The following is a 25,985-nucleotide window of genomic DNA, read 5'->3' on the forward strand; positions in this document are numbered from 1 at the left end:
GGGGGACCGAGGGGGGCGGGGGGAGGGGAGGGAGGGAGGGAGGGAGGCCCGCCCCTCTCGGAATCCCGCGGCTCCCGGGAGCCCTCCTGCCCGCCTCTTCCGAACCCAGGTCCTGCGGCCAACCGCTCGCCCTGCTCCCTCCCGGACCTTAGTCCCGCTCGCCGCTTGGCCTGTCCCCTCTGAACTGTATCTCGGGCTACGCCTCTTTCGCACCTTTTAGGCCAAGTTTCTCCTCCTACCTCCTGGCCCTTGCACACCAGCAGGGTGCTGATAGGTCACTTTCTAGCAGGAACCCTTCAAAAATCCCAGAGAGGAAACCACTTTGCGCTGCCAGACTGGTGGAAGTAATGGTCCCTCTGAAAACAGAGCGGAAAAGCTGCATCTCTTCGAACCTCCCCCAGGACCAGTTCCATCCCCTGTAGACTTGTCTGTAAGGGCCGATTAGGTTTCCGTCAAGCGCCATGGGCTTGGGTTTATCTTGGCCGCATTCTTCCTAAAGCTGGGCGTCCAGTCTGAGAACAGTCTTTGCTGAAAAAAGTAGGAGTGTGAAGTTCAGCTGTACTTTGATCATCATCTTTGGGAATAGGCGTTTTCAGGTGTGTTTCTCTTGAAAATTCTTCTTTCTGAGTGCTTTCTTTATTTTACAGGGATGCAAACTCAGTTGATGTAAGTGGTGGCTTGGAGACAGAATCCTCTAATGGAAAGGATACACTAGTAAGTATTTCTTTTGGATGTTTGCAGAGCAAAATGGGGTTGGTTTTTAAAGTTTTTAAGCGAATCAAAAATGCAGTCAGGTCGACTAACTTGATTCTCTCATGGTTCTGTGGACACAGGAAGGTGCTGGGGATACTTCAGAGGTGATGGATACTCAGGCGGGCTCCGTGGATGAAGAGAATGGTCGCCAGTTGGGAGAGGTGGAGCTGCAGTGTGGAATATGTACCAAATGGTTCACAGCAGACACCTTTGGCATAGATACCTCGTGAGTATTTTTCATAGACTTTGTAAGAATCACTTTGTAAATGTTAGATCTCAACACGTCCAACAGTTGAATAGTCAGTGTGTAGGCAAACGTAAATGCGTAGCGTTTCCTGTGTCTCCTCATCCCTGTTCAGTGAGTAGTAGGATTTGAATCAGGAATTGTTTTAATAGCCTGAGCATGTCTTCTCTCTACTAAGGGCAAGCCCTTAACAGGTATAATGATAGTTATTATCCCTGTGTTTGCACTTAGGGCCTGGACGGGAGACAAACCATGTAATTACAAAGCATTAAATAAACAAATTTGAGACAATGTCATTTAAACCTTGTATTGGGTGTTGTGGATTTGGGGGAAAGGGTTGGTGTATATGGTGGAAAAAGCATGATGTCAAAAATTTGAGATGGCCAGTCCTCTTCATGCCTGAGCCATCCTTTTTTTTCTTTTGGTTTCTAATTCACTCCCTTTAGGTGTCCTGAATTCTCTCCTCAGCAAAACCAATTTCCAGTCTTTACACCTCTTCTAGTGAATTAAAATCATTTTATGAACGATTGACGATGAAAGGCTCCTTTACTTATTCTGAGTATTCGGTCAACAGCTAGCAAGGCAGCATTACTGACTCACTGTCTATGGAAATAACTATACTGCTGCCTCTCTGGGGTGTTCTTTATGGTCCGTATTATACAAATAAATTTAGATAAGACTGTCTCAGAATAGGGCTGTGTTGTTAATTCTGAAATTAATCCCCCTTGGATGGGTTTGTGAAGAAATAACCTTCCTTTATAATTTGATGACTGCTTTCTAGTTAAAAAGTTAAAGAAATACTAATGTTCTTATTAATATGTGACTGGTGAGCAAGGATAGAATGTTTAAAAAAGCAAGAAAATTACTGAAGGATCAGGAAGAAGTATCTTGGTAGAAAAGCCTATAGGGAAAATATATAAGCTGGTCAGTTAGAAAAGACCTAACATTGGGCCACTTTTGCCAAGGAGAATTTGTTTGGATAAACAGGGTCTAGGAAAGGAAATTTATCAGAGTGATAATGTGGAACAATCCATCAATGAATCAAACCACAGTTCAGAGGTTTGGTAGAGACCAGTTTGTACCTGAATTTGAGAAGTTATACCTAAAACCCAGCAGGTGGGACAGATTATCGTTTATGGCTGAGATGGAGGAAGTGAGTGAGCTAGCAGGGTATGAAAAAGGCTGCTCTAAACACCTGATTGTATTTGAATTAGGTAACTATATACCTGTCTATCTCTTCTGTAAGTGAGCTTATCACAGTGGACTGTTTAATGGAAGGGGCTCTAGAGAGAGGTAAAGGTAAGGGAACTTGATCTTAACAGTCCTAAGGATATTTCTTAATTCCTTGAGTGGTGGCAGTAGACACACATTTGGGAACATCTCTTAAGGATACCTTAAACCAGTTTCAGCAAAGTCCAAGATAAACCTGCCTTTATTCTGATCTCTTCTCTTCCAACTTAAACCAGTCTTTTGTTTTTCTTTTACTTTCTCCTTTTCAGAACCAAGCTCTCCCTTTACTTTTCCAGTCACCCAGTACAGCCACCACACTTCTCTAATGCATGGTTCCTGTTAGCCCTCAGTCTCTCCCTCCACCAGTTTCTTCCTCTCTGCCTTCAAACAGGCCTTCTCTTGCCCCCAGCTCACCTCTTAGGAGATTTCCTCTATGATACAAGCAGTCTTAGTGGTTAGGATTCCTTTTATTTCATGCCGGCCCCCATGAAATCAGCTACCAAGCTTGACCAGTTTTTTTTCTTCTTGTGCACCTGCTTGTCCTTTCCATATTTATTGTTTCACTCGAGGTGAGGGCTTTTTTTTTTTTTAACCTTCTGCTGGAACTGCTACAGAAGCTTCTTCCATATTCCCGCTTCTAATCTCTTCTTCCCTTCAGACCCATCCTGTCACTAAACTTACTGCTTTCACAAGGTGGCTTCCCCTTCAAGATGTTCCTGTTACCCACAGAGAAGGTCCACTTCCACAGGCATGTGAGGCCTCTTGTACTTCTTACCTTTCAAGCCTTATCTTTTACCATACCCCCGCCAGCTCCCCTCCCCTGGCCAAACTTGTGTACACCAGTTTGCCCCTTTGCCTCCTAGTTTGCACTTTCTCATCTCTACACAAAATAGTTTGCCTGTAGAAAAGAAGACCAACTCATCTTTCCAAATCCTAATTTGTGTCCTCAAGAAATCTTCCCTAACTCTTAAATCTGAAGTTACTACTTGGGTCCTTTAAACTCTTAAGTAAGACTAACTGTCATCTGTAGGATTCATTTGGTAAAAATGAGGCAAGTAATGTTTTGTGACTTCTGTGTTGTTCTTGAATAATTATTTACATTTTAAAATTAATCTTTTTATACTTGTCTGCCCTTCCCAACAATGGTATTGGCACTTTACAAAGATACTTGACTATAATATAAATACAGATATTTAAATGTAAAGATACTTAAAGAGACTACTTTGTCTTCTTCCACAAGTCGCCTGGTATACTCTTTTAGGTGCTTACAAACTATAATAAACTAGCTTGGATAGGGCTCAGGTCAGAACCTTGCAGATGCTGAATTATCAACTATAGTGGATAATGTCTTACTAAATTTTTTTGACAGAAAAATCCAGGTATTTGTAAAAATATGAGCCCTGTTTCGGTGACTTTTTTTTTTTTTTTTTTTTTTTTTTCCCCCCTGCTGTGCAGCATGTGGGATTTTAGTTCCCCGACCAGGGACTGAACCTGTGCCCCCTGCAATGGAAGTGTGGAACCCTAACCACTGGACTTCCAGGGAATTCCCTTGGTGACTTTTTTAAGTTTTAAGAGTATATTAATACATTAGCGTTATTATGTAACTTTCACTGAGGGAAAGGATCCCCGTTGATTTACTTCTCATAAGTGTGTGTTCAGAACTTCACTAATTTGCACAATTTGGCTGTTCTCCAGATCCTGTCTACCTTTCATGACCAACTACAGTTTCCACTGCAATGTATGCCATCATAGTGGGAATACCTACTTCCTCCGGAAGCAAGCAAGTAAGGACAAACTCCGGAGTACTGCAAAGTGACTGTCCTCTGGTTAGCTGGCAAAGAAAAGGGATTTGGGCTCAGCCGAATCAGGAAACCTTTGCTTGGTAGCTGGTAGAAGTTACCTTGGGGCTTAGCTCTGAATAATTGCTATTGTTCATTTCAGATCAAATGATGACTCTATTCTTTGCTGCTGTGGTTGTTAATCTGTGGACCACCTAGTTGAATATTCTTTTGGTAACAGGGATATATTACTACAGGTAACTTTTTCTTCCTTTTTGTTTTTATAGACTTGAAAGAAATGTGCCTTAGTGCTTTGGCCAACCTAACCTGGCAGTCCCGAACACAGGATGAACATCCGAAAACCATGTTCTCCAAAGATAAGGTAGAGATAGAATTATTGTAATTGCAATTATGCCAAAGAATCAGGAGGAACTTCTAAATACAGTGAACCCTTGAACAGCATGGGTTTGAACTTCACTGGTCCATTTATATGCAGGTTTTTTTCACTGAGTACATCCTACAGTACTACACATTTCAAGGTTGGTTGAATCCTTGGATGTAGAACCACGAATACAGAGGACTGACTGTAAACCTACATGAGGATTTTTGACTGTGTAGACAGTCGGTGCCCCTAATCCCAGAGTTGTTCAGGGGTCAACTGTACAGTCTAACAATAAGTTCTTTCCCCCCAATTTTTATGAATATATGACTAATTCAGTGGTTACTTTGTTCTCATTTCATGTGATTTACTAACTTCCTAGTGTGTGCTCATTGTGTCATTGGCTTAGCTGTTAGAAGGATGAATCCTTATATTAAAAAAGTGTATTTTAAAAAAAAGAAAGATAAATCTTTAAATAGTTTTGATTGGCTTTTAGAAACAAACAACTGTCTGTCCCACAGTTACTAATCAGACCTTGAGGTGAACCTTCTCAGCTTAGTTTGAGCTGTTTTTATGGATGCCAATCACAGATTTTGTCAGGGGAAAAGGCCAGTTTATTAAAAAGATTCATCCTCTATTGTTAAACTGGAAAACCGCATGACTAAAGTCAGGACTCAGAATTAGATGATCAGCCCGTCCGTGAGTCTTTCCTGCTGTGACTCACGGTAACAAAATGTGACTTAAGTAAATTTTACAACTTTGGAGTTTACACTGTTACCTGGCATACGTGCATATGTACCCACTCTCATTTAAAACGGAGGCACCCTCTAATCTTTTCCCTCTGCGTGCTGATAGTTTCTATTCTAGTCAATGCTAGTATTGACCTACAAAATTGATTTTATAGCCTACTAATTGATTGCAGCCTACAGTTTGAAAGACACTGGTTGGGGAATTCCCTGGCTGTCCAGCGGTTAGGACTTGGAGCTTCCATTGCAGGGGCCACGCTTCCACTGCAGGGAGCACCGGTTCGATTCCTGGTGGAGGAGTTAAGATCCTGCAAGCTGTGCGGCCAGGCCAAAAAAAAAAAAGAATGACACTGGTTGGTATAGGATATTTAGTGAGATGAATATATTCAGGATCAGACTGACCAGGGCCTTTTCCACTAAACAGAGAGGTTAGACAATCCTGTAAGCCGGAGGAGTCAGCAGAGGGTCCCCTCCCCACGCCTCACCACCCCAACCTTTTTTCCTACATTAAAAAGAATGCATTTAAATAGAGGTGTGCTGTGATTAGGTTTGCCTCTTAGTTATTTTTTTCTCTAAATTGTTATTCTGAATTTTTCAGATATATAGAAAAATTCAAATAGTACAGTGAACATCTGTTTATTCTTTATCTAGATTTGCCAGCTGTTACCATTTTGCTGTGTTTGCTTTATCTCCCCGTATCTATATATTCCCCCTAAGCTTATGTGAGACTAAATTGTAGATATTACACTTTACCCAATATTCTCTCATAACCACAGTACAGTGATCATACTGAAAAAACTTAATGTCGATGCAATACAACTATCTTATACATACAGATTATATTTTTGTATATTGAGTGTATATTTTCTCAGTATTTTTATTGTCTAAATAATATCTGTCATAGCTTTTTCTTCTATCCAGGACCTGATCAAGATCACACATTAAATTTAGTTGTAATGTCTCTTTTATCTCTAGAATAGTTCCTTTATTTTACTTTGTTATTTTAGTCTGCTATAACATTTGAAATTTTGAAGCGCCTAGACTGTTATTTGCCATGATGCTCCTCAATTTGCATTTATCTGATTATTTCCTTATGATTAGGTTCGGGTTAAACATTTTTGGCAAGAATATTATGTAGATAGTGTGTGTTTTTCTGTGTATCACATCAGGAGACATAAGATATTGCTTTGTTTTATTATTAGTCATCCTAAATTTGACTACTTGAGTAAAGAGGTTATTTATTAGTCGTCCTGAATTTAACTATTTGATGTTTCCATTGTAAAGAGACCCCTTTTTCTTTGTAATTATTAGGTAATTTATCCTTTCAAGCAGTGGTTGTAGCAGCCATTGACTGTCCTAGCCTGAAGCAGTTAATAGAATGGTCATTGTAAACAGAATACATTTACTGGTTTACAGTTCTTCTGTAAAGAAGAGTCCTCCCCCCCACCGTTGTTGCTGTTTTTAATTTTAAGAATCACCGATTTTTATAGTACATATGGGATTTCTGGATTTCTGATGCTCAGATGTGACCAGTGTAGACCCTTCCCGGCTGACTCCTGACACTTTTTGATATGTCCCTCTTCAGTCTTTGAACTCTTCCTTACTTTCTGGAACAACAGAACATCCCAGTCTTCCCTTGTGTTTTGCCTGATTCAGCCTGGTTCCTTTTAGTAAAGATTTGGTGTTCACGGAACTGATTCTGGTGGAAGGTGTTAGCGGCGGACAAACTCTGGCGGGCTGGGGGAGGTGGCCTAGGATGGGGGGAAGTTGGTGCCAGAGCATCAAGCTCAGAGACTGTTGTAGTCATGCAAGCAGGGACTGGCGAGGACCACAGTCAAAGCAGTGGGGGTGGAAAGGAGCCCTGATTGGTGAAGTTTCTGAAATTTAAAAATTCATTTCGTGGGACTTCCCTGGTGGTCCAGTGGTTAAGAATCTGCTGTTCCAGTTCAGGGAACACGGGTTTGATCCCTGGTCGGGGAACTAAGATCCCACATGCCTCTAGACTACTGAGCCCTCACACTCTAGAGCCCGCGCCAAAACTAGAGAGAAGCCCGCACGCTGCCACTAAGACCCGACACAGCCAAATAAATAAATAAATAAATATTAAAAAAAAAATTCACTTGGTGACCATTTAGATGCGCAGGTTGTACGAGAAGAACAAGAGTGACTCCGTGTTTCAAGCCTGTGACTCTGGGTGACGGGCGATTCTGAGTGTTAAGAGCAGATTTATGAGGTGAGGTACAGAGTTCAGTCTTGGTCACGAGAAGTCTGAGGTGCCTGCGGGTTTCCAGATGGAAATGTGTCTGGTGGGAAGGAACAGGAGCTCAGGAGAGAGAGTACCTGGGAGTCATCTTACAGAGTTAGGGCAGGTCTTTTCCCTTTAACTGGATTATGAGCCCTGTGTGACTAAGAGTTGTATATACTTGTTTGAATCAGAATTTTTTTTTTTTTTTTGGCTGCGCCTTGCTGCATGCCAGCTCTTAGTTCCCCGATCGAAGCCGTGCCCCCTGCAGTGGAAGCGCAGAGTCTTAAACCACTGGACCACCAGGGAATTCCTTGTATATGTATACTTGTTTGAAATTCCCCACAACCTATATGTTGTTCACATGCAATTATGTATTTGTTCAGTTATTAAAAGGCAAAACGTGAATTTGTCTTTTGATTCTGACAAGGTCTTTGAAAACGCTGCGTTTTTTTATTTTTGTGAATATAATTTTGAAAGCAACTATAAAAGCTTTAGTATATTTTGTTTTAAAAATTAGGATATCATACCATTTATTGATAAATATTGGGAGTGCATGACGACCAGACAGAGACCTGGGAAAATGACCTGGCCAAATAACATTGTTAAAACGATGGTAAGTAGGCTAAAATTGACTAGACTCAACATTTAGAAAACCAGTGTTCCTTGTAAGAATTTATATATATATATATATTTTTTTTTGGCCTCACTGAAATAATGTGATGACTGAGAAAATGAGAACAACCTAGTATTAAATCTTGGAGCGCAATTGTAAATTTTAATAGTTTTCACACAAAATCAGTAAATTGCACATTGTGTCTTAAATGAAGACATGGTAGTTTTATGTATGACGCTGAAACCTTTGTCCAGTGCACTTTGGCAAGTATAATTTTTTATATTGAAATTGGAGACAATTGTTTTCTTTTATTAAAAAAAAAACTCTGAACATTATTGTCCTTAGAATTAGAGCACCTGGGGAGAAGTCAGCACAGGCTGTTAACAGTATGTATCTCTGTGAGATGCAGGGATGGGTGAGGGTTATGAAGGACAGTGGCTCTCATTTTTTTAAGTTTCTCTATTGTTTGAATTTTTTGATGGTCATGCATTAATTTTCTAATCAGGGAAGAACAATACTGTTGTGTGTTGGGTTTTTTTCTGGCGGGGGGCTTTGGGATTTGGAGATTACACCTAGGGATTGGAGTTAGCGGTTCATCATCCATTCATTTTAAGTATAAAATTTCCAGTAATACTAAAATACTGTTTCCTTTTAGAGTAAAGAAAGAGATGTATTCTTAGTAAAGGAACACCCCGATCCTGGGAGTAAGGACCCAGAAGAAGATTACCCCAAATTTGGCCTTCTGGATCAGGTACATTAATATGCTTCATAGTCCCCTTTTGATTTTTAAGCCATGGGGGCAGAGAGAATCAGGCTTTGTTGACATTTGTATATTTGCCATGTACAAATGCCCGTAGCATGGTGGGTTCCAAATAAATGGTTCTTACTACACATGGACAGAAAGAACACTCACCTTAAACCAGGAGACTGGTGTTTTAGTTCTGGCTCTTCCCTAAAATGTTATGACTCGATGCTTGTCGTTATTATCTTTTTTAACTTGCATTTCCTCACTTGTAACACAAATATGCCATTCCAAGTTATTTCTCCTTTTCTTTCCATCTCAAATTTTGCTCTAAAAACATTTGTTAGTGTGAAGAAAAATTTGCTGTGAAGAAGAATTTGTGTTGTGTATCTAGCATAATATGAGGAAAAAGAAAACTTCCCCTCTTTGTTTAAATGGCAGGGGTCACATTCAGCATCTCAGGAGGTCAGATCTTTCAGCTGTGCCTCGAAGTGTTTGATTTGCCCACATTGAAAATTTAAGATTTCATATAGAAATTCAGATTTCTGCCTTTTCTTGTAAAATGCGAAGCTCTAAGAGAAAAAAATTCAAATCTCTGACTACACTGGGTCTGGTTCCCACAGGGAGGTGCGCCCTTGGCCCGGCCGTACCCCCCAGCACGGGTTGGTTGCCACTCATCCTCATTCTTAAACCACTTGGATCCTTACATTTGGCTGCGTCACATGTGTTACTGGCTGATCCCTGAAGCATCTAAGTTTGGGACCTCTGCAGGTTTCAGATCTAGGCTGTCACTCAATTAGAATTTCTCCTGTTCTTTTGAGCACTGCCAGGTTGGTTTGATTAGATAGCCTCCCTTTATAATTGAATATTTTTCCCTCTAGGATCTTAGTAACATTGGTCCTGCTTATGACAACCAAAAACAAAGCAGTGCCGTGTCTACCAGTGGGAATCTAAATGGTAAGTGTTTCAGTGTCTCATCGATGAAATACTTGTAAGCTGTTGAATTCAGATGTGCCTAGAATTAGGCAGTCTTTGGGTTGACTCTTAACTGGATATTTACTAAGATGCTTTAAAGTCCAAATCTCAGTTTTTAGGAGCTAGCCAAGGGTTTGACAGATGGTAGTAGGGGAGAACTTTTTGTTGCTTTACACTACAGTTTGGTCTTAAGTGAAACAGATTTAGCATAAAACAAGGTACAATTTTAAGGTCAGATTCACTGTGTTTATATTAGACTCCCCATCTGTATCTTCATAACTAACACTTAATTTAGATTCACTTGCTCTGCACTCTTTTCCCTTAATTCAGCTGCTATATAATAATACACTTCCTGCCCATCGTCTCATTTTTCTTGCCCTTAATCTTCAGCTTATTCACATGACAGCATTTCTGTGTTGATCACCCACTGTAGCATATTTTTCTCTCTAACCCATCTAAGAGCAGGAAAGCCCTTTGCTGCTAATGGTAATCTAATGAGAGTGGGTATAATGGGGAGGTAGCTAGCTACTCATCTGACACATGGTGTCATTACCTTGTCTCTTGGAGTGGTAGCATATTAAATATGTAACATTTCCACTGTTACTAATATTCTAAGATGGGTGGGAAATAGCTAAGTGTATTGTTCATCTTTTTACATTATTTGTTAAAGTTATGTAATTGTTAAATTACATAATTGTAATTTTAATCTCCTTTTAATTGTTAACATTTGACAAATACATGGTGCCACTTCTGTTCTTACAGGTGGAGCCTCTTTTGGAGGTGAATTCCTCCTCTGTCTTCTTTCAGCCTCTCAGACTTAAGTATTTTGTGTTTTGGAAAATGCTTTTCGCTGAGTTGTGGTAGAAGCTAAACCTAAGTTAAATTTTTAAAGCATCGTGGAGATGGTGGCAGTAGCACTCGATATGAAACAGTAGTTCCGGTTTAATGTTAGTAATTGGAAGCTTGTACGTTGTCATATTCTGCCTAACATGGCCAGTAGTCCCCTTTGTGTTGCTTGTTTTGTTCAAGATGGATCTAAAACTTCTCTCAAAATAATTGAACTGCAGATGCCAATAAAAACTTAATAGTTTTTTGATTAAGGTAACTTGAACTAGAGATGTTAATGTTGCAGCCGTTTAACATTAAGCCTTTTATGAGGACTAGGAATGACAACCTTGTATGTTCGTAAAAGGAAGTTCAGCATGAATCTGGTCCTGTCTACGCAGAATATGACCTGCCTTCAGTGTCTTGATCCTCCTTTTATTGCAGCAGAACTGCTGATAATTTCCAAGCTTGCCCCAAATTAAGATACAGTGTACTTCATGCAGTTGTTTACATAAAGGTGTTTTCCTGCAGTCCAGGGATACTTTCTGGAAGTTCGAAAAACAAACTGAGAGGAATGACAGAACTGGACAAATATTTCAGAGTACCTATTTTAGAAATATACAAGGTAGTATTCCTTGTGGCCCTTGTATGTAGCTCATTTTTAAAAAAATAAAATTTATAAATTCTCCATGGGTATTTTCTCTTAATTCCACAAGCCAGGTTAGTCTAACCTAAATTTGGGGCATTGGCACAATTTTAATAATTGTAAAGATCGCCTGCTAAATTTAAAGCCGCCTCTCCTGCTCGTGTCACAGACAACCATACTGGATGCCTAGCGGCACTGGACAGAAACACCTTTTTAGTACCTCTGTTTTTGTTTTCCACGTTTGGTGTACTTTTGTCTTGTTGGAAATTCAAGTCCAGTGCTTTAGCAGATGCTGTGCCTCTCTTATGCTTATGGAGTGTGCGCCATGTGGAGTTCAAGCACGCGCGCTCCCCCCTTGTAGTGGGGATATTCTCTCCTTATGGGTGTTTGTATTCATTTGGGTGGAAAAGGGTTTTATCCATGCACTTGTTTCTAGCTGTGGGTATTTGGAATCTGAACGAGTGAAAATGCATTTGTGTCACATCCTTGGAAAGTGTACTAGTAGTTGCAGTTCATTTAAGAAGTGAAGGTCGAAACTATAACACAGATATCGTTAGTGCTAGGTTCACTGGACTTACTGCCAGAACCCAGAGTCCTGGGGTGGGAGCCGCTCGGCAGACTCGTTCTGAACCAGGGTGAAGCGCAGTCTGCTTTCAGGCAGGAAATCCTCCTGTGGTGTTACACAAATGCACGCTGGGAGTGTTAGCATCCCCATGGGGCATCTGTCACAGCTCATTGAAAGTGATCTGCCTTTTCTTTAAAGGGGGAATTGCAGCGGGAAGCAGTGGAAAAGGAAGAGGAGCTAAGCGCAAACAGCAGGATGGCGGGGCCACAGGGACCACCAAGAAGGCCCGGAGGTGGGCAGAACACCCACCCCACTCACCACTGTTAGAGTGCCCTCTGCGGCTGGCAGAGTCCGTCAGCGAGGAAGGGCTCAGGTGTCTGAGGACGCAAGCCTGTCCCTTTTGCTCAAATCCTTAGCACTTTGAGGGGCAAATGAGCCCCAGACTAGGTGACCTGTTTTAGGAACTTGTTACTTAGTGAAACAGCCCTGGGGCAACAGCCCTGGGGCAGCACACCTGTGGTGATTTACCTGGGAGTAAAGTTCCATTAAAGCATCTTGAGGAATAGTAGATGGACCAGAGAGAGTGAAACCGATATTGAATGTTAGCCCTTTTACATAAACTTTCTGCCTCTCCCCTCTGATGGCTGTTGCCTTCACTTTGTTCAGTACTGAGGTGGCGAAATCCAGGTCATTTCTTATTCAGTCTGGAAACAGGTAGTAAGTGCTCATATCTCTTGAGTTTCTGTTCATTAGTTATAGTAATAAATATGCTAAAGGCAACTGTCCTTGTTCCTCTGCACCCTTTCTCCCCTGTGGTCTACTGGCTCAGTTTCATAGGTATCCATACAGATTAAAGTAATTTTCATTTCCCCGTTTTGCCTGCAGAGGGCAGGATCATCTATTTGAATAATGAAAAGCATTTGAAGTTACATGTGTTCCAGCTGAACTCTAATAAATCAGAGGCCTTTCTTACAGAATTGAAGGCACTGGAGCTAGAGGGGGTTTTAGTTTCTTGATTTTATTTTTTCCTTTCTGCAGTGACCCTTTGTTTTCTGCTCAGCGCCTTCCCCCTCATGGCTACCCCTTGGAACACCCATTTAACAAAGATGGCTATCGGTATATTTTAGCTGAGCCCGATCCCCACGCCCCTGACCCTGAGAAGCTTGAACTCGACTGCTGGGCAGGAAAACCGATTCCTGGAGACCTCTACAGAGCCTGCTTGTATGAACGGGTTTTGTTAGCCCTACATGATCGAGGTAGGTGAGCTATTAATGTTCGTGTTGGACCCAGTGTTACTTTGAACTTCTGTCGTCAGCTGTGTCCCGTCTGGAATTCGACAGACATGTCATTCTGCTACTGCTCCCTCACCCCCATCTCTGACTAGACCCAGCCGGGATGTGCAAGAAATAATTTCTTCCTTTTCTCTTCTTATAAGCTCTAGCCAATTATATATGGTATGTCGGGTTTTCTTTAACTTTCTATTTTGAACTAATTTTAAACTTACAGTACAGTTGCAAAAATAATAGAATTTCCATATATCCCTTATCAGGCTTCTCCTAATAATAAGATCTTACGTAACCATAGTACAGTTATCAAAACCAGGAGATTAAATAACATCAGTAAATGCTATGAATGAAACTAAAGACTTTATTTAAATTTCACCAATTTTTCCTCTAGTGCCTCGTTTATAGGATCTCACATTGCATTTAGTTATTTCTCCTTAGTCTGTTGCAGTGTTAATCAGTTACTTTGTTGACTGTTCCTCAGTGAGGGTCTGTCTGACTTTTTTTCACGATTAGACTGAGGTGTTGCACTTTCAGAAGAACACCGCAGACATGAATCCTTCCCAGTGCATCACCTCATGAGCTGGTAATGTCGATGTGTCTTATTATTGGTTGTGTTGTCTTATTATTGGTTGTGTTAAGGTGGTTTCTGCTGTCTCTATTGTCTTTCCCTTTGTAGTTCATAAATATCTTAGGGAAAGTTACTGCGAGGCTATGCAAGTATCCCGTTTCTCTGTAAAGTTTTGCCCACTAATTTTAGCATCCATCAGTGGATCTTGTCAGCAACAGTTGTTAATATGGTATTTGCCTGGTCGTTTGCTATTTATTCCTTCCTTTCTTTATTATTTAATTGATTATTTTTATCAGTGTGCATTTAACAGATATTTATTTTGTTGCTCAAATTACTCCAGCTTTGGCCATTAGGAGCTTCTTTAGGTTGGTTCCTGTGTTTTCTTTTTTTTTTTAATTGAAGTATAGTTGACTTACAATATTGTATTACTTTTGGGTGTACAGCAAAGTGATTCAATATTTTTATAGATTATACTCCATTTAAAGTTATTATAAAGTAATGGCTATATTTCCTGATGCTGTACAATATATCCTTAAAGCATCATTTTTTTAAAATTCGGGTATAGTTGCTTTATTTTTTTATTTTTAAAAAATTTTTATATTGGGTATTTGTTTTATGCATAGTGGTTTGTACCTCTTGATCCCCTAACACTGTCTCACCCCTCTTCCCTTCCCTCTCCTCCTGGTAACCACTAGTCTGTTCTCTATATCTGTCAGTCTCTTTCTGTTTTGTCATGTACATTCATTTGGTTTTTTAGATTCCACATATAAATGATAACAGAGTATTTGTCTTTCTCTGTCTGATTTAGTTCACTGAGCATAATACCCTCCAGGTCCACCTACGTTGTTGCGAATGGAATCTTGTGTCCTTTCGATAAGCCCCATCATTTTTTTTTCTTACTTGCTGGCGTCACAAGATGTTTTTGGTTCATCTCATATTTTCCGTGCTCCAGGCCAAGTATCGGCTCCGTCTCCAAGGAGCCCGGGTTCCTTTGATTGGAGAATGGTGTTTAGAAATGAAGATGTGAGTGTTCTGTGTGCTTACTGTTACAGGGTGTTGCTTCTAGGCTCCCTCCGTGGACCGAGGTGGGAAATGTATGTCCGTATCCTGAACGACACATATATACATGCCTATACAGAGTTTACTCTGCTACCTTGGATTTTAATGAAACACCACAAGGTTGTTCCAGCCTTCCACCTTTCCATATTTGTAACTTCTTTCTTGAACAGTAAAACCTGACTCTAATTACCTCCAATACATTTTCTTACTCATTCATGTCTAATATGCACATAAGGTGGTTTGAGAATTGCAAACCACTGTAGGAAACATTCCCTAACTAGATTACAGCATTTATGTACAGCTTTTTCTGTCTTAGCCTTGCATATCCCATCAGGATAATGCTAACTTAGATTAGTTCTTTCTTTCCCCCCCTCCTTCAGTGTGCTTATGTTTTTCATTTGTGATACGGTAGGCTCAATTGTTTGTATTGGTATGCCATTTGGGGTTCTCCCACATCTTGGGGGCATGTGCATCTGTGTCAGGGGAGAGTGTGAAGGGTATGTGCAACATTACTGTAGTTCTAGAGCTACTGTTGTTCACAAAGGTTTGCCCAGAGTGTCATCCCTCCTCACCCCTGCTGCCCCACTCTCACTTCCTCTTTTTCTCCCACTTTCCCACCCACCCTCTACGTGACTAGTCTCTCTGGTTTCTAGTTCATCCTTTATTTCTTCTGCACAGGTGAGCACACACACGTGTATTTCCTTTTTTCTCCTTTTTTCGTACATGAAGGGCAGCATGCTGTAGATAGTCTTGCATTTTGCTTCATGCAGGTACTCCATATGCCAGTTCAAAGAGCTCATCCTCAGTGTTTTCTTTTTTTAACTTTATGATATGGCATTATGTGGATGTACATGGTTTATTCAACCACTCTGAATATGGGCATTTAGATTGTTTCCAGGATTTTGGATTCATCAGGAGGCAGTGAATAACCATGGGCGTGTGTGTTTTTGTATTGTTGGTGGTATACGTTCATGGTTGATTTCTAGAAGTGGAATTGCTGGACCAAACGGTAAATACGTATATACCTAGTTTTATTAGATATTGCCAAATTCCCCTTCAAATGGCTGTGCTGGTTTGCATTCCCACCAGCAACGTAGAGAATGTTTGTTTCCCCATAACCTCACAAACAGAAGGTGTTGTCCTAGATTTTAGTTTTGGCCAGTCTGAGAGGTGAGAAATGGAATCTCAGTGTTTTAATTTGTGTTTCTTTGAGTTTGAACATTTTCTTTCATGTTTAAGAGTCATTACCTTGTGAATTATGTTTGTGTTTTTTTATTTCCCATTTATCTGTTGGAATTTTGGTATTTTGTCCCTTTATATGCTAGGAATGTTAGCCCTTTGTCTGTGGAATATGTTGTGAACATTTTCTCCCACTTTGTCAGTTGTCTTTTAACTTTGTTTATGACTTTTTGGTCATGCAAAACTCTTTTTAATGTATAATAGTTCTTTTAAAGGCATAATTTATTCAATTATTCAGAGAATAGCATTCATTATCTGTTAGAATGTGAAAGTGAATTTAAATAAACTACTTTTAGACAAGTGTACCTCATGGATTTCTTTGCTGTTTTTCTGAAGTATTAATGCAAATCAAGATAGCATATTATTTCACCCTTAGATATCTCAGTATTTATCTCCAACAAGGATTTTAAGAAACATAACAACTGTGCCACATTATCTTAGCTGATAGAGGTGAATAATAATTTCTTAATTATTCCATACTCAGTCCATATTCACATTTCCACAATTGTTTAAAATATGCCTCTTTCAGTTGTTTCTTTGAATTGAATCTAAACATGTCCATATAGTTATTCCATTGGGAAGCCCACTCATTATTTCTTGAATTGATGCTAAAAGCTGTAACACTTGTACTGATGCTAGCCATTCAGAAGTGAAGCAGTCAAGTGAAGTCACTTGGACATAACCCCTCAGTTTAATGACCATTGTACATGGATCGGTTTGACTCCTGTGAGTGACAAGCATACTTTGATAGTAGGGAAGGGCCAAATAAGTGACTTCAGGGTTTAAGAAGTGAGCCTTGTTGTGTTTCACTATACATAATAGCTATAATTCTGGAGGGGAAAAAATGGGAGAACACTGGCCCTTATTTAGCAGTAACATGTTAGAATTTAATACGTAGGATAGCAGTGGCTGCCTGCTGTTTATGCTGAGCCTTTTAAAAGTTAATAATAAATCTATATTGTATCTTTTAAGCATTTTATTTTGAGATAATCTCAGATTTATTTAAAAAAACTGTAAGAACAGTACTAAACTTTTTTTTTTCCTGAACTACTTGAGAGTCAGTTGCCATGATGCTGTCTCACCTTTGAGAACTTTATTGTGTATTTCTTACAAACAAGGACATTCTCCTTGTGTTACCTAGTGCTACATAATGAATTACCATAAAACTTAGCATTCTAAAACTACCAGTGTTTATCATCCCATAGTTTCTGAGAGTTGGGAATCTGGGAGCAGCTTAGCTGTGTGGTCTGGCTCAGGAAAACTCAGGAAGTTGCAGTCAAGCTCTTAGCTGGGGATGGCGGTCTGTTTCCAAGATGGCTCAGTCACGTGGCTGTGACGGGACACCCTCAAGTCCTGACTGTGTGGGCCTCTCCATAGACTGCTAATTTGTCCTCATCCGTGGAAACTAACTTCTCCTAGAGCAAAGTTCTCCAAGAGAGCTGTAAAGAGTTTGACCTGTCTTGAAGTGGGACAGTCACTTCAACTTCATTATATTTGTTGCAAGAAATTAATTGCTAAATTCAGCCCACACTCAAGTGGAGGGAAATTAGGCTCCACCTCTTGAAAGGAAGAATATGAAAGAACTAGTGGGTATTTTTTTAAACTTTCACATCTTACAGAACTGACACAACGATCAAAATCAGGAAATTAGCATCTGATTACCACCATCTGATGCTCATATTCTGTCCAAGTTTGCCCAGTTGATCCAGAACGTCCATTATAGCAGAAGGGTCCAGTTGAGAATCATTTGCTGCATTTAGTTGTCGTGACTCTTAAGTCTTCAGTCTGGAACAGCTTCTCCATCTTTCCTAGACTTTGACCTTGAGGCTTTTGGAAGTTAGAAGGCAGTTATTTTACAGAATATCCCTCAGTTTGGTTTCATCTCGTTCCTAGTGATCCAAGTTGTGCATCTTCAACAGGAATATCACAGAAATAATCTCACATACTACATCCTGTAGGTGGTGCAGGACTTTAATGTGTCCCATTACTGGTGATGTCCACTGATCATTTGGCTAAGGTGGTATCTGCTAGGTTTATCCACTGTAAAGTTACTCTTTTTTCCCTTTGTAATTAAAAAGTTTTGTGAGGAGGTAGACCCTTTAATATCCTGTTCTGTCACAGACACTTAACCTTGCTCAGCCCCACCTAATGGCTTTAGGACTGAATTGATCAGGAAGGAGTAAAGGAAGAAGCATTTGTATTTGAGAAAGCAGGATTTGCCAAATACCTAAGAAAGTTCCGTTAAACAACGTGCATTTAATTTAGGGAGGTTATCATCATATCTCCTGAATACAAGAGCCATTGCGGGGTCACGGAAGGAGTGCACGGCCAGGGCTTCAATCAGGCTTTGCCAACTGCGGTGTGATCTTGAACAGCCACGTGGTCTGCTTCTCGACTGGAGGTGGGAGTTGTGAGGGGGAGTCTGTCTGGCCATCTGTCTACCTACCTACCTGCCTGTGAAAGTACTCCATAAATCGTAAGGCTTTATAAAAGCTAATGAAACTACATTTTGTTCTTCCAGCAGAATTCAGACAACTTCTGGAGTCCCACAAACACTATTTCAAATGCTTTTCCCTCAGTTAAGTCTTAATTGGGTTGGAGATGCTTCTGCATCTATAAAATCAACCTACACCGCACGAAAATACTCTCCCGCCTTTTGTCATTTTTTGCTTCACTTCCAAGTCACAGTGTCCCTTCCAGTTGGTTTAGATTGTCCCCTTATGTTACATAATGGTCTCTTAGTGAAGTAAGATTCAAACTATATGCAGAGGTCGAGAGGTGAATACAATGAAGCTGCATAGAGTTTTCACCCAGATTTAACAGTTATCAAGGTTTTGCCGTACTTGTTTTATCCGCTCCTTTATTTCACTCTTTTTAAAAAATTTTTAAGAAGTCTCACCCTGTGTACTCTTAAAAATATGTATCTCTAAAAAGTATGGAGTTTGCTTTTATAGCCACAAGCTCTTATTACACTTAGTAAAACATATAATTCCTTGCTGTCATCTGAATTCAGTCCAAATCAGATTTCCTTGATTGTCTCAAATATCTTTTTATCTTCCCACAAAATACTTATTAATTACAAAGGGGAAATAGTAATTTTATAGTGGAGAAACCTGGAAGGCACCACCTTAACCAAGTGATCAGAGTTTAACATCACCATTTGGACAGCATGTGCTTCCTGACCTGGCGTACTGAGAGGCCCGGCAGTACTGCAGTGGTGTCCCAGCAGAGGTGTGACCTGGACCCAGACAGGAGGAAGCATCGGACAGACCTGTTTGAGGGACATTTCTACAAACCAAGTGACCAGTACCCATCAAAATGTCAGGGTCATGAAAGACCTGAGGAGACAGGACAACTAGATGAAATGGGGGATCTTGGATTAGATCCTGGAACAAAAAAAGGATGTTATTTGGATAATTGGCTTAACTCGAAGGTGACCTATAGATTAGTGTAACAGTATTGTGTCAATGTCAGTTTTCTGGTTTTGATCCTTGTGTGATAGTTACAGATGGTGTTAGCACTTGGCAAGCCGAGTGAAGGACATGTGAGGACTCCACTATTTTTGAAACTTTGAAATTGCTTCAAATAAAAAGTCTTGTAAAGGGTGGTTTATTCACATCAGGATCCAAACACATTACAATTGGTTTGTTATATTAGGGAATAGACAAGTATAATTAGTTTTAACCTGCCATTCTATGTAATCACATTTAATAAAAACTGATTACTGGACAGCTTTCTTCCTTTTTCTTTCTCTCTCCTCCTTCATCTATATCTGGAGACTTTTAAACTCCTGAACTAATATTTCAAATTCCTGACTTGATATTTCTGATTTTTTATTTCGTTTTACTGGAGGGTAAGAGTTTGTGGCAGTTGTCTCCCAAGTATTTCAAATAAGTTGCAGGCCTTTGTTTTAATCTCCATCACTGCAGCTCCCCAGTTAAAGATCTCCGATGACCGGCTGACTGTGGTTGGAGAGAAGGGCTACTCTATGGTTCGAGCTTCTCATGGGGTTCGGAAAGGTGCCTGGTACTTTGAAATCACGGTGGATGAGATGCCGCCAGACACCGCTGCCAGACTGGGCTGGTCCCAGCCGTTAGGTAAGCTGGGGCTATGATACGGACGTGGCAACTGGTAGGGAGGTATAGACCGTCTGGCTAAGCTTCACGACTTGTATGCTTATTGGATTGTGGTCATAAAATTCAATTCCTGAGGGTTTAGGTGGTTTGCAGTTCCTAGGAATATTTTTATAATTCATTGCTTGTGAGAAATAGTTTGTTAGCCATTTTACAAAACAGGCAAAAAAGTAAAAAAAGGAGTAGAATATTTTCCTTTAGCAAACCAGAGTTGACTTGCAGTTCTGACTTCCTGTATATCTTTTTATTGGGACAGGTAACCTTCAAGCTCCCTTAGGGTATGATAAATTTAGCTATTCTTGGCGGAGCAAAAAGGGGACCAAATTCCACCAGTCCATTGGCAAACACTACTCTTCTGGCTATGGACAGGGAGATGTCCTGGGATTTTATATCAGTCTTCCTGAAGACACAGAGACAGCCAAGTCACTGCCCGATACCTATAAAGATAAGGTGAGTCTGTCCTCCCGAGAGATTCCTGGGTTTGAAGACCCGTGGCAGCTGATGCCTTCAACTGTGTGTCCTCTTAATGATGCTTATCCATTTACATCTTTCCCAACATTTCATTTTGAAAATTTTAAGACATAACAAAATTGAAAGAACTTAAAAGTCAGTGTCCGAATACCCATCACCTAGATTCTGCCATTAACATGTTATGCATTCATTCCTCCACCCGCACACCCACCCACCCACCCATTCATCCATGTTTTTTTAACCCCCGCCAAGTACTTAAGGGTGCATATCATTAGCTAGAGATTAACTTTTGTTTAGTTTTTTCTTTTGATATAAAATTTACAATATAAAATGAAATGCACAAATTTTAAGTGTACCTTCACTGAGTTTTGAGGTTGAGCCAACCCCCTGTGGAGACGTTGAATCTTACACCTCAGGAAGTTCCCTCATACTCCATCCTAGTCAGTGCCAGCTCCTACGGCACTGAGGCAACCACTGTTGTGAATTTTTCCCCGCATCACAATTCTGTTCCATTAGTTCTGCTTGTTCTTGAACTCATGTAAATGGAACCATGCAGTGTGTGATCTTTTGTGTCTGGCTTTTATTGTTTGTTATAATGCTTTTGACATTCTTCCATGCTGTTACAGGAATCTGTGGTTTGTTCCTTTTTACTGCAGGGTAGTTTCCATTGTGCAATACCACATTGTGCTTACCTATATTCCTATTAATGGACACTGGGGCCATTTCAAGTTTGGGTTTATTATACATAAAGTTGCTATGCGTATTCTTGTACAGACCTTTTTTGTCAACATGTTTTTATTTCTTTTTAGTCAATGCCTAGAAATAGAACTGCTGGGTCATTATACATTTAGTTTTATAAGAGATTGTCAGACTCTCCATTCCCACTAACAGTGTATGAGTATTTTAGTTGCACTACATCCTTGCTAGCATTTGTTGTTATCAAACAATTCTAGCCACTTTGATGGGTGTGTAGTAATTTGGTTAAATTAGCATTTCTTTGGTGACTAATGATATTGGACATTTTTTCATGTGCTTACTGGCCATTCATCTGTCTTCTTTTGTGAAGTTTCTGTTCAAATATTTTGACTTTTTAAAAAAATTGGGTTGTTCGTCGTCTTAATGAGTTGTAGGAGTTCTTCATATATTCTGGATTACAGTCTTTTGTTGGAAATGGCTTTTTTTAAAGTACTTTTCTCTTACTCTGACTCTTCTATTCATTTTCTTAATGGTGTCTTCTGATGAACTGAAGTTCTTAATTTTTATGAAGTGCATCTCAGATTTTTCTTTACAATTATATTGCTTTCTATGAGTTAATAAATTTTTGCCTGCTCTCAGGAAGTCATGAAGGTATTCTTCCATGTTTTCTTTGAAAACATGGTTTTAGCTCTTAATCTAGGTTTCTGATCCACCTTGAATTCATTCTTGTGAATGACGTGGAGTAGAGGTCAAGGTTAGTTTTTTTTTTATAAATTTATTTATTTATTTTTGGCTGCGTTGGGTCTTCGTTGCTGCACGTGGGCTTTCTCTAGTTGCGGCGAGCGGGAGCTACTCTTCGTTGCGGTGCACGGGCTTCTTATTGTGGTGGCTTCTCTTGTTGCAGAGCACGGGCCGTAGGTGTGCGGGCTTCAGTAGGTGTGGCACGCAGGCTCAGCAATTGTGGCGCACGGGCTTAGTTGCTCCGCAGCATGTGGGATCTTCCCAGACCAGGGCTCGACCCCGTGTCTCCTGCATTGACAGGTGGATTCTTAACCACTGCACCACCGGGAAGCCCCCAAGTTTAGGGGTTTTTTTCCTGTGTTGATACCCACTTATTCTAGCCCCATTTTTTGAAAACTCCTTTCCTCATTTCTTTGATTCCTTTTGTGACAGTCCAGTGACTGTGGAGATCGATTCCTGGGCTCTCTGTTCCGCTGATCTATTTGTTGACCTTTATTTCTGCCACTGCCACACTGTCCTGATTATGGTAGCTTTAGAGTAAGTGCTTAAATCGGGTGGTGTCTCCTCCAAGGTTGTTCTGATAATAAGCAGTCAGAGTACATTGTGTTGGTGGCATCACACTGCTGACTCTCGTCACTCCTGCCACCACCTAGAACCTTCAACCATATGAGTGCTTGGTTCTACAGTGCACAGAGGTCTACGGTTACTGCGAGGATACTGTTGGAATCCTTAAAATTATTTATTGTTTCATTTCCATTATAAAAATTTGTTTTTAATTTGAATAAGCAATTACTAATATGTCCATAAAATGGAATACTGTGGAACTGTTCAGAAGAAAATGAATGTCAGAGAATTCCCTGGCGGTCCAGTGGCTAGGACTCCACGCTTTCACTACTGAGGATGCAGGTTCAATCCCTGGTCAGGGAACTAAGATCCCACGAGCCATGTGGTGCGGCCACAAAAAAAAGTTAAAAAAAGAAAATTAATGTCATATGTTTACCTGGGAGTGAACAGAGTTACAGTTAAACAGAGTCTTGGGAACCAGTAAGAAAGGAGTGACCCAGAGACCACCTGTGGGAGAAACAGGTAGGGAACTAGGAGGGAAGGAAGTGACCCCCCCCCCCCCCCCCCCCCCCCCGCCGGTCATAGTAAGGGCCTTTTGTGAAAATACTTAACAAGCACGTGCCATCTGGTAATTCTAAAGACACACATAGTTGTTCAAAATCTAACAAAGCTGACTCTGCAAAGATTTTAAATTTCTGTTCAGAACACAAGGACTCAGTGCTATTTGTGTGAATCTGGCTTTTTTTCCCCCCTATGATGATGTAGCTGATGCTTCATTTTTCCTTTTTTTTTTTTTTCTTTCCTTTCTTGGTTTTCAAGGCTTTGATAAAGTTCAAGAGTTATTTGTATTTTGAAGAAAAAGACTTTGTGGATAAAGCAGAGAAGAGCCTAAAGCAGACTCCCCATAGCGAGGTGAGTCATGGTCATCAAAATGTCAGAATTAGAAGAATTTGAACATTGGGTCCAACCCCCTTATTATGAAAGTGAGGGAATTGAGGCCCACAGGGGGGATGAAGGGATTTCTGCTAACACAGCAGCAGCAAGGCCAGCGCACTCTCCTGCCTGCCGTGTTTTGTTCTTTCTGGGCTACCTGCTGCCGCTATGAGAGCGATGACCTGGATTCTTAGAGAAAAGGGGGTATAAAACAGTGGCCAAATAAGAAAGTCTGAGGGCAATTGAGGAAGCAAGTCAGAGATACTTATCCTTTGTCAGAGGAGGTAGCAAGTGCAGAAGGAGGAAACTGGAATAGGAGATTCAGGGCCTCGCTATGTGACCCGGGGGGCAGCAGGAGCTGTGATGGCTCGTTCAGTGCCTTCTAGAACTTTCCCTGCCTCCCTTCTCCAGGGTTGTTGGGAACATGTTTGCCCAAGGTCATAGCACAATCAAAGAAGGGCTGGTGCATCTGGACCAACCACAAGGGCACAAAATAGAAGGGGAAGGGATGGAAGAAAGTTCTGAGCTGGAAGCATTTTTCCATAAAAATGCTGTGAAGCCACTTGCATCAGTAATAGAAGCAAATGTAGGAGAAATAAACTAGGATTCCAATTGTTTTTAGGGAAAAAGTAGTAAAGGGAAACAGTTAATTGAACTAAGGAGATAACACAGCCAGAAAATATAGCCAGGCAGAAGATAGCTCTTGCTGGGAAGAAGAGGTAGAGAAAGTTACTTCAGAAAAAGGAGCCTTTTCTGAAGTCCATCCATAGTGGTTAAGAGAATATTCCGGATAGTTTTGAGAGAGAAAGGACAAAGAAATAAGGATTCAGAGACTTGGACGCGCAAGCTCAGCGGCCATGGCTCACGGGCCCAGCCGCTCCACGGCATGTGGGATCTTCCCGGACCGGGGCACGAACCCGTGTCCCCTGCATCGGCAGGCGGACTCTCAACCACTGCGCCACCAGGGAAGCCCGGATTCAGAGACTTTGACAGAAGATCCTACGAGATTTTCAAAGTAGAAATGCAGAAATGAGGACCTGAGGCAAGGGAAGGGGACAGATAAATGAGCTCAAAAGGGTATAGTTGCACGGAATCAGTGGATGACCAGTTACCTTTTATAAGTATAATGTAATGAAAAACAGAAAGTGGAACTGTTTGGTATAAGTAGCATAGGAATTCAGAAAGCAAATAAACCTGAGGACCAAGAAAAAAAAAAAGGCACCATTGCATCTCAAAAAAAAAAACAAAACCTGAGGACCAGCTGGAATAGAGCATGTAGATAGGCTCTGAAAAATCTAAGGTATTATATAAATGTCAGCTATTGCTATTACACAAGCTACATGCTACTCTTAGGATTTCTTCAAGTGCTGCCACCATACTGCTGATAAAGGGTTCTCCAACGGAGTTCTTTTTTAGTTTGTTCTTTTTTAAAATTCTGAAGTAAAACCATGGTTTTTGTTTCAGATAATTTTTTATAAAAATGGTGTCAATCAAGGTGTGGCTTACAAAGATATTTTTGAGGGGGTTTACTTTCCGGCCATCTCACTGTACAAGAGCTGCACGGTACGTATCGTCTGTTCATCCTGTGAACACAACTTGAGGGAGATAGGTGGACGGTTGTGGTGAAAGAGCCATTGATGGGATTCTAGAAAGAAATGTGAAAGGCCTAGGAGTGGGATGGGAGCATATTCCTACTGTTACTCCTTGTTCCAAAAACATGTGGGTCCTCCACGAAGTATTTGCTTGGACAGGTAAAGATCATGCAGTTATTGTAAAGCCCCATACCTTTCCTTTGGATGTACTGTGTGGTCACTGTTGTTCAGTGTAAAGGATATAAAGTATTTACACGCATAAATCAATTTGGTGTTTTGTGTCGTGATAACCTACCATCATTAGTAACTGTTGCTTATAGTGATTTAAAAAAAAATACGATCCAGCATGAAGGGACTATCATTAGAGCCTACCAGCTAAAGAAACCAAATTATTTGAAAAGGCAGTGCCTGGAAGTTTCCATGTCCTCTTACTCTGTCAGTAGCCCCCATTGAAGCCATATAAGGAAATCTTTAGGTTATAAACAGAAATCAGCACAAGTTTATTTTATTTACCTAATGCTTGATGGCAGTTATAGGGTATTGACCACTTTTAGCAGTATTAATGTATATCATTTGTTTCAGTTATACCGTGAATATCACAGCTACATTTAAAGCGAGAAATTTCCCATGTCACGTTAAGGTTTTCATTACTTTCTTCTTTTGTTTCTTCATGTCTGCTTGGATTGAATTTATCCCAGGTCTCCATTAACTTTGGACCGTGCTTCAAGTATCCTCCAAAGGATCTCATGTACCGCCCTGTGAGTAACGTTGAACATGTCTGCGTGCATCCTCAGTCTTCTTGCTGCAGTTACTCCAGTCTCACCTCACCTCTCTGTTCCTTGTTCCTCCCGCAGATGAGTGACATGGGCTGGGGCGCCGTGGTGGAACACACTCTGGCTGACGTCTTGTATCACGTGGAAACAGAAGTGGATGGGAGGCGGAGTCCCCCGTGGGAACCCTGA

General features: G+C 40.6%; 1 protein-coding gene across 1 annotated transcript; it reads left to right on the forward strand.

Moving 5' to 3' along the window:
* Positions 1-860: 860 nt before the first annotated feature.
* ASH2L (ASH2 like, histone lysine methyltransferase complex subunit) lies at positions 861-25,985 on the forward strand. The gene is made up of 13 exons (XM_007448317.1): positions 861-979; positions 3,923-4,011; positions 4,293-4,387; positions 7,893-7,988; positions 8,644-8,739; positions 9,612-9,687; positions 11,940-12,033; positions 12,780-12,997; positions 19,823-19,990; positions 20,283-20,476; positions 23,318-23,410; positions 25,722-25,781; positions 25,878-25,985. Exons 1-13 carry the CDS (start codon positions 861-863, stop codon positions 25,983-25,985), a joined length of 1,506 nt encoding a protein of 501 aa, XP_007448379.1.

The sequence above is a fragment of the Lipotes vexillifer genome, unplaced genomic scaffold, assembly GCF_000442215.2.
Source record: "Lipotes vexillifer unplaced genomic scaffold, Lipotes_vexillifer_v1.1 scaffold1166, whole genome shotgun sequence".
NCBI lineage: Eukaryota > Metazoa > Chordata > Mammalia > Artiodactyla > Lipotidae > Lipotes > Lipotes vexillifer.